General features: G+C 40.0%; 1 protein-coding gene across 1 annotated transcript; it reads left to right on the top strand.

The window, feature by feature from the left end:
- Positions 1 to 654: 654 nt before the first annotated feature.
- On the top strand, positions 655 to 9090 carry LOC120528159 (ictacalcin-like). Its single transcript, XM_039752236.1, has 3 exons — positions 655 to 755; positions 6790 to 6942; positions 8855 to 9090. Exons 2-3 carry the CDS (start codon positions 6805 to 6807, stop codon positions 8993 to 8995), a joined length of 279 nt encoding a protein of 92 aa, XP_039608170.1. The 5' UTR covers positions 655 to 755; positions 6790 to 6804; the 3' UTR covers positions 8996 to 9090.
- The last annotated feature ends 370 nt before the right edge of the window (positions 9091 to 9460 follow it).

Here is a 9460-nt window from a genome sequence, read left to right as displayed (position 1 = left end):
TGAAGTGGTTGCGACAGAGTAGTGCCAACCAGCAAATACTCCGCTATTTGCTCATCCTCGATCAGGTGGATATGAAGTGTGCCACACCCATTTCACCACAGATTTCTCAACCAGATCACGGCATATCTTTCTTTTTAAATTTTATTATCACGAGATCCCACTCATGTCCAAGCGATCACAGAACAATACTGATCTATATACAATCTTTGTAAGGCTATAAAATGACTCTTAACTACACAGCATCTCGTTTGGCTCATTTTGCAGTTGACTTAATTAAATCCGTGTGTCGTTTCTGATGTTGCGTAAATACAACTTTAAAAAAAAATGTCCATCCGTTTTCACTTGGGCGTTGGAGTCATATTTGTATATGGTGGTAATTACAATTCAGCAATAAAAGTCCATTTTAAAACTCCAAAAACTGGCAGACGGATAGAGGAAGAGAGAGAGAGAGTCCGCTCTCCTAAGCAGCCAATGGGAAGTGGCCGAGGACTTGCGCGTCGCTGTCTTTAAGGGCTACAGGAGGGAGGGTGTGAGGGGTTCAGCAATTTATTCTGCGTGGCCGTTCAGTTTTGCGCCTTTTCTTGTTCTTCTCTTTCTCGGATTCTTTCAGCCCAATAGGTAAGATCGGGTTCCTCGTTTTTTTTTGATGTTTTTAAAATTCCTAGCGGGTTAGAGAACTGATGGACATAACGGTGTGATGTAACCCAAGATACCAATTATACATTTGAAAGCGGGTAGGATTCGAAAACGCGCAGGTAAGTACGAATCGGGATTTAAATTGTATTCTCATCACTAAACAGTCAAATCGGTGTGTCAGACTCCATTCCTGACTCGTAAATTCCTTAGTTTATCTAAGAGATTTTTTGCTCCGCCCTGGGCAAGATGCGCATTACTTGTAAAACTTGTATGCGAGTGAGCTGACTGTGAGCAAAAAAGTAACCCCCGTTATAAAGTTATTTAAACTTCTTTTGTTCGTCGCCGTTAGGATCTTTGGGTGTTCATTCTACTGCGTAGCTAATCTCTGCATAAAACAAGGGCGTGGCTCGGCTTGCGAAAACTGGACTAACTTGTTTTCGATCATATTGTAAGGACAAGGAATCACAACAGCGATGGGCACAGTTTTTGAGTGTTAATCTGAAACTCATTTTTACGGTAACGCCTATTGGCTGGTTGCCGATTTATATTAAGCGATCGGAGACGTGTCAGATATTACAGACTGTAAAATGCTTAATTAGTTGAGCAGCGGTCTTTTAGCTTATTGCATTACAGTTGTCATCTTACGCCCAGAGTGGACGTAGAGTACACGAAGGTAGAAATAAAGCCCAAACTTGGCTTGAAAGGGTGGGTATCGGGAAAGAGTACAGTCAGTGGGGTGCATACATCAGGTCTGTTTTGCCTGCTTAGCGGTGATCGGATATTTTTATAGTATTTGTCATGCCGTGTTTCACGTTTTCAAATTAATTATAGGACTGGTGCTTGTGGGCGACTTTCCATAGACCGAACTGGTAAAAGCACTGAAGATCTACCACTTGGGTGCAAAGCTCGCGCTTGATCAATTCATGGTGCGGCTTTATTATTTAGTACGTTCATAATTTTCCCACTTGGATTACTCCAACATATGGTTACCTGAGGACAGCGTAGCTGAGAGCATCGAGAGTAAATCGGGCACCAACCGTGAAGTTGCAGTTTATCACATGGCACACAGTTGTTCGCGACATCACTGGCGCATTTCCAGTTGCCAGTCAATCAGTCCGTCGTGCCTTTTGGGGTGTGGTGGGAAAAGACTAGGAAGGACAGAGAGAGAGAGCGAAAACACAGCAATGCCGTGCCAGGCTGGCATTTAAAGCCAGGGTCGAGCTATTGGGGTAACCACTACGCCACCGCAGCCCGATCTTTACTTCACTTTACTGGCAAGCTGTATACCGCTATGAACATTTTGGTTTTATCATTGACGAATTAAACTTTATTACTGAAGAGCTACACGCAATCTTTTTATTTGCCTCATATATGCTCTTTTCAGTTGTTGGCGGTTGCTCTTTCCTACAATGATCACTTGGAAGATTCTAGTATTTTGTGCGTTGTCTTAAAACTTCAGCCAATTCGTTTAAGGACAATACGTTTACAGAGCATGAGTGGTTCTGCTATAATACCAGGCAAAATTAAGAGCGGATTACATTAAATTAACAGCACGAACCAACTTTGCCATGATTCTCAGTGCATTCGGTCGGCCGAAACTCAAAACACGGAAGTCGCGATGCAGGCCTCGTCACCCTAAACTGGACTGCTGTGAGAGTGCCAGTGCCCAGTAGTTGACGACATTCCTTTTAAGGTTTCTGCCAGAGGATATGTTGTGGTTCATTGCAAACCCAAACTGGCTTAAGCTGGCACATTCTAAAAACTCAAAAAAAAAAAAAAATGCTAGAATGCCTTTCTGAATTTCCATCGGCAAAGATCATGTAATGCATTTCTTTAAACTACAACTCGCCCAGTTTATCTAGAGTCCTTTATACTTTTATCTCTACTTTTGCAATGAGATGATGACGTGACACTGTAGTCTGCCAGTGTTTGATTTAAGGTGGGCATATGTATGAGCATGAGCTGGCATGCACTGTTCCACTGCCAGAACACATGGCAGTTCTTGCGTGATTAGTTTAATTAAACACACAGTACTTTCAATTCATAATAAGTACTGCCAGAACATTCATACCCAGCAGACTAGAGCACAATGCAGCGCTGCAGGTCGGCACCACAGATCAACAAACCCAAAGCTAAGAAAAGTTCTCAGTAAAACATGAGTAAGGGGGAACCTGTAAGCACACAGGCTGACACATACAGTGCTGAATGCTCTGTTACACTGACCAGGACATCATTAATAATTACAACATAATCAAGAATGACTCGAATGAGGCTTAGCCTACCACAGAATGCAGTCATTAACACACATTAATGTACATTAAATCACTTCATCCTAGATAAAGTAAAACCACACTATGGCTCTTATGCGGAACATAACTCATTCAAAAGCGGTTGTTAAAGGAAGCCCCGACTACAAGAGTGCAGTTGGATGGTCTGGGAATAGAATCTCTGCAGCTCTCATGTTCAAATAGCAGCACACTGATGTCCAGGATCATTATTTTACCAAATAATATTTTTTTATCCAGTTCATTTTATGAAGAATTTGTGTCAAGGGGCAAACCTGCCTGGGAGGAGGGGCTTGGTTCCTGCAGGTCCACACTGGCGCTAACCGTGGCATGTACACACCTTCATAGCATAATGAGTTGTACTTCAGTTTTACACTTTAGACATGAAAACTGGTAAGTAATAACTTTAAATGACTGATTTGAAGTGCCTTCTTGTGAGTGTTTATTAAAAATTGGTATACCAACATTTTTTGGAAATAACTGTTTCAAGTGATCAATCCTAATCATACATGCCAGCCTGGTTAATGATTCCCTTCAGAACAGCATCTCCTCCATTTTGTTTTTGTGCTGTATGGGTGGGTGTGGTGTGTGTTTTGTAAACCTCCATCTTCTTCTCAGTAAACTTCAAGATTACACCTCAAGGAATTTAACGCACTACATTTAAAATAAAAAAAAATTACATCCTGTTCCAAACATTCACACTTTCGATTTGGTTGGTTTGTTTAATTTTTTGTTTGTTTACTTGAGTTGCTGATAAAAAAAATAATTTTGAAAACTGTACTTGCCATCTTTGTGGGGTGTGCATGTGAGGACTTTTCCTCGTGCCTCCCAGGATTCTTCCTAGAGATGTGCAGGGTGGGTGGCTCTGTGTGAATGTGTGTGCCCTGTGACAGATGTGCATCCTGTATCCCGTTCACTCCTGCCATTTGCCCAACGATAATGTGGGTTGAGGAAGTGGATAGATGCTTAGCAGACTATTTGAGTCTTCCAAAATGGACTGTAAAACAGTTTGGTTTCACCAAATTCTTTGACTCAGTTTGTCCATTTTTTGCAAATTACATTTTGTACTTTAGAAGGGACACCAGCCAGTAAATGAACAAGCTCTGTGACACAACTGCATTATTGCTGATATGAATCTTCGACTGGGAAGGAGCAGAGTTATTAAGAGAAACTTAAGGAGGAAAGCCTTCCCATAAGAATTATTAGCTCTGAAATCTTACAGCCGACCTGAAAGTTTCATAAAACTGGAGTTTAGTATTGACAGAAGATTTGAGATAACACTGTGCGTAAGTGAATTACTGAACTGGTGATCTAATGTAAAATAAATCTCCAAAACCTAAGAAAGGTCTGCCATTTGCAAACTCCTCTTCCCACATGGATTCATTTTAAAACTGAGCTTAGTGTGTATATGATGCTGCACTGGAAGTACAGGTTTTACAATAATTAAAAAAATTGTTAGAGGATTTCTAATGCTTGGATTTAAAAGCTTTGCTTAACGTTCTATGTCTTGGAGTGCTTAAAGATTTACTGGTTTAAGAGTATCAGTTCTTGGTCAGGTTGGTATTTTATTCTTTTATTCTGATGCAGACTGTCATGAGAACACCACCAGGATGGCTCCACTTCCCTTAAGTCATCAAGTACTATAGCTGCAAGTTGTATTTCGATGGCCCTCTAAACTTCACAATGTTATTTTGGTGAAATTATGTTCATTTGATTGATGCCCTTTTTTTAGGCTGTCAGAATGGCTCTAGTGTTAGATTTTCCATATTCATGTTCTGCTTCATTTTAAGAAGGGTGTGGCAATGCAGACAGCCTGCCTTCTCGTACTGACCTGGTCGATTCACTGAAGCATGTTTGTCAGGTTTTTGACAGACATGAATTTTCTTTTTATTCTTTTTGCTTAAAAGGTTGGCAATTTTTCTTTTTTTTAACAACACTCCAATATGGGTGTGAACCTTCTCTTAAAATGGCAGTTTACATGCACTGGCCAGAAATATGCGGTTCAGAGCGTGTTAGTTGCAGTCCCCCAAAGGCAGAGCTAGCTGAGGATTACTTGGAGTTCTGCCGTACGCAAAAGCCACTTCAGGCTATCTGGTCTGACGGGCTGCTAGATATACAAAAATAACTGCAGGGAAGTACAGGCAGAGAAGGAGCTTATGGGTTGAAATCCTCTGTTAATACAGCAAAGAAAACTTGCTGGCGTAACCGTATTTTCATGTATATTAAATAGAGTAAAGATCCTGTGGATTCCAATGTGCAGACATTCCAAGTCTATGATTTGAAGCACTTTTGTTTGATTTTCAATGGTTGGCTCAAGTGAAGCGGAGCTGGAATAGCTGGAGTTGTGTCACATTTGTCTTCCCATCAACAATGAGCCATCAAAGACACTTCAACCCACTTCTTCCTGCTTTTTGTACCTTACTACCAGAGTGCTGGATGAGTTCATATGGTTCTTTCAGCAGAAACCCCCAAAGTGGAAAACGGTATAGGAGATACACACATTTAGGTACCAACATTCTCGAAAAATCTGACTCGGGTGTCCAAGGCAAATAAAAAGGTTTTGGCCAGTTGCTTCACATAATATGTAACTTTAAACCTGGATATTATATAAAAGTGGGTTTAATACTGCTGTCAATGTACTAATATCTGGGTTATTGTACATTTTGCTTTGTTATTTCTAGAGCGGGGTGTCAAACTCCAGTCCTGGAGGGCTGCAGTGGCTGTAGGGTTTCATTCTAACCATCTTCTTTTTTAGTGACCAGTTTTTGCTCTTAATTACTCCTTTTAATTAACTTGACTCAGGCACTTTAGTTGTTTATTTTTCCTTAATTAGCAGCCAAACAATAATGAGGCACAAAACAATCCGCCACATCACACAATATCTGAAAATTAAGAAAGGTGAAGGTCTCAGTAAGGTTGATCTCTCAACTCACCAAAACACTGACGATGTTCTTATTAAAAGCAGAAAATCAATAGTTTTGGAAATGTCTGCTTTGGCAGAACGAGAGCAACAACAAGCCAGGGAATTAAATAATAAGTTTAATTAACAGCAAGAATTGGCTTCTCATTGAGAAACTGGTTGGAGTTTGAAGCCCCAGTTTAGCTGGTCATCTGTTGGCTCGTTTCACGTCTCATTTCTGTTTGGCTGCATTTTAATGAGGAAGCGAATCAATTCAGATTACTGAATCCTTCTAACAGGGCTATTAAAATGTTAATTTGCAGTGAAAACAGGTCACTGATTAGGAAAAGGGTTAGAATGAAAACCTGTAGCCACTGCGGCCCTCCAGGCCTGGAGTACGACGCCTGTGTTCTAGTGTGTGGCTTTGCACATTCTCCCTGTGTCCATTTGAGGTATTCTCTGGGTATTGTGGGTTCACCCACATCCTAAAGTTGTGGAGGTTTAGCTGATTTGCCTCTCAAAATTGACCTTCTGCGAATTTCCCCTTTTACTGGTAACCTGACCAGAATTGGTTCCAACTTTAAACCCAATCCTGCCTGGGATAAGGTCGAGCGCCTCATGAATCAAAGCGAGTAAGGCCAGGAGATAGAAGGAATTCCAACTGGTTCACTGTGTCTTCTCCAGGTCCTGCTGTTTCTGGCCACATCCTTAACACCATCTCCCTGTGTCCTTAAAATAAAAATGATGTCTCGTTTCTCATTAAGTCTGATATGTGAATGAGTTATGTGGTCACTTTCTACAGGAGAGCTACATTGTGTTTAACCATTTTCATGTATCCTGGTGATGTGTAGTTCATGTTTGCCTTTGATCGAAAATAAGAGTTCAAAAAGATTTGGTGGAACTACATCGGCAGTCGGAGCAATCTTCATTTGAGACTTTTCACTGCCTCTCTTTTCCATCTTCTTTTAGATAACACCATCTACAATGTCTCTGGTTCAGGGAATGGCTTGTGTCACCAAAGCCTTCCATAAATATGCGGGAAAGGAAGGAAACAAGAATACTCTAAGCAAAGGGGAGCTGATTGACTTGCTGAATGAAGAGTTTGGACCAGCAATTGGCAAAGTACGTTTATTCAGTTATCTGTATACCTTGGGCAGGTGTTTAAAGGCAGCAGTGTGAATTTGTATGTAGAATATCTATAGGGAAATAATGCAGTCAGTAACAACAGTGTGATACTGGAACATCCATAAGTGCTATTAAAGCATGGGTTCTACCATTTAACTCTTTTAGGGCTAATTGTTTTTTCTTTTCTCCCAGGGTTGAATATTAAAAAAAAAAACTCAAGTTTTCTAAAAATCTCACATACAGTAAATCAACATAAAATATTTATTTATGGCAAATTTCACTGTTTTTTGTGTTCCACGAGCCTCTACCATAAGTAAATTGACATACATATTACATACCTGTTTGTCTTATCACTCATCAGCTGAAAGCCACTTTCTGGACAAAAAGCAGCTACCTGTCTTTTATGTTCAATTTACAGATTGCTTGCATCAAATTCGGAGTTTGATAAGTCAGAGTCTGATTTAGCAAAAGTACCCAAAAAGCAAAAAAGAAATAAATAATGTGGAGAACATTTTGCTTTGCCTGCTCACTTTGCTGTCTCTCCTGATGTTGACGCCATTCCAGAAGCTGTTTACACTCAACGCTTCCCACACACACGCAGGGATTCAACGTCAAGTCAACAAGCCTAACAGTCCTCCAAGCAAAGAGGGTCTACCTGTAATGTAATTGGCAACATTTTACAGCTTATTATCGCACTCTGCCCCTGACATCTGCCCTCAACCTCTGCTGTTGACAAAAGTCGACATCCACCCTGAAAGAGTTAAAATGAGTGGAGTATATCTTTGATCAAATTCTTTATGCATGTACCTACTAATGACATGTCTTCTAATTTTACACCTCAATGATGACTAGCATACATGCGAGTTAAGGTGTTGTCCCAGAATCACAAAGTAAACCAGGGGTGGGGATTGAACTGTCAGCCTTATGAGTTTCAGTGTAGTACCTTGGGCCACAACGGCAGGCTTTAAATGGTTTTTATTCTCCCTCCAGTCTTGCTCTGTCGTGTCAGATGTGTTCACGATTGTCACCTTTGTTTATGCAGCTCTCAGAAAACATTCTGGTTTGTATTGCACAATGAAGGATTTAGAGAACTCTTAATAGTCACCCACTCTGAGATGAGGAAATGGGACTCAGTTCATATCTTTATGCTCTTTTGTAATACACAGGTTTTCTGCTTTGGCTTCCCTACATCTTGCTGCTCAATGTATTTTGAGTTAGAATCCTGTGAAGTACACACAGCTTAACTGAGTATAAGCAAGCCCAGCACTTTGAGAGCCATTCCAAAGACTTGATAACTTTGCAAAAGAATGCAGTATCGTATGAATTGTCCCAAGCAAGCCCTCCACCCCCATATTTTTTTAAAATTTTATTAAGAGTCAAAGATGACACAACTGAATCTGCATTTCTATTTAATTATGCAAAACAGCTGCATCTTGAAGAAGTTCTTTTGAAGCAGCCTGCATGAATACAAACTGACGTATTAGAGCAATGAGAGCTACAGTAGATCTTGGGCATCACCATCCATGCTTGTAAACATTTATTTATGAATTTTTTTCACCTCCTGCCTTAAGTATTTCCTTCTTTATACATCAGATATAAATTTGCCTCTGGTTTGAATTTTGTTTGAGGCCAACCACCAGTTATTAAGTAATACATTTGCTTCCTCTAGCAAAACTGACCTTGGGCCTGTATGAACAAGTCTGCTTTGCATTTTACTGTGTGCGTCCATGTCCATGACTCCGAGCATGATGAGCTTCAAGATGGATGGATAGGTTTACTATTGTTAAAAAAACTATTTTTGTATGTCATTCTTAATATAAATGGGATCAGATGAGGATATTGTCTTTCACGTAAGCATCTTAATGGACCGCACCATATATCATCTTTTCATAATATTTCTTTTGCACAGGGTAAAGCTGATGAAATTGATAAAATCATGAAAAGTCTGGACCAAGATAAGGACGGTGAAGTGGACTTCAGTGAATATCTGACCTTAGTCTGTGCAATGACTATGGCCTGCAATGACTATTTTGTTGCCCATTGCCACTAAGGAGAACAAAGTCCATGTTTAAAGTAATTCTTTTCTTTGCACCTTTATAAACTGTGTTTTGTATAAGAATAAGAATAAAACCTAACTGAACTCACTCTTTGTCTTCTGTACAGTGTATGTCTCTCTCTCTCATTCTCCCTCTTTCCATAATCATATTGTAGCGACAGCCGCGTCAGGTTCGAAAAGAAGAAAAAAGCAGATGGATGAGGTAAAGCTCAAAAAGCAATTTACTTGAACAATAAAGAAGAAAAAAAAAAAACAGTGTTATAACAGCAAAAAAAAAGAATGTCTTTGACTATGAACTAATTACAATTTCCTATATTTCTCTCATATTTGTGGTCCTGAGAAACGCTGTTAAAGAAAAGCAAAAACAGAAAACACCAAAACATAAAATTCTCACCCGTTCTCCAATGAACCTCTCCACCCTCCTTCAGTCCTGGGTACCACCACCTCCCCTTTCCGTGT

The sequence above is a fragment of the Polypterus senegalus genome, chromosome 1 (genome assembly GCF_016835505.1).
Source record: "Polypterus senegalus isolate Bchr_013 chromosome 1, ASM1683550v1, whole genome shotgun sequence".
Classification (NCBI taxonomy): domain Eukaryota; kingdom Metazoa; phylum Chordata; class Cladistia; order Polypteriformes; family Polypteridae; genus Polypterus; species Polypterus senegalus.
Note: the sequence above shows the minus strand (reverse complement) of the source record. Positions and strands in the feature narration are given on the sequence as shown.

Bases quoted from the DNA above. Each gene is read 5' to 3' on its own strand.
- LOC120528159 (XM_039752236.1), top strand. From the start codon at position 6,805: ATGTCTCTGGTTCAGGGAATGGCTTGTGTCACCAAAGCCTTCCATAAA. The intron at 6,943-8,854 runs GTACGTTTATTC...TCTTTTGCACAG, and splicing joins TTGGACCAGCAATTGGCAAA to GGTAAAGCTGATGAAATTGA.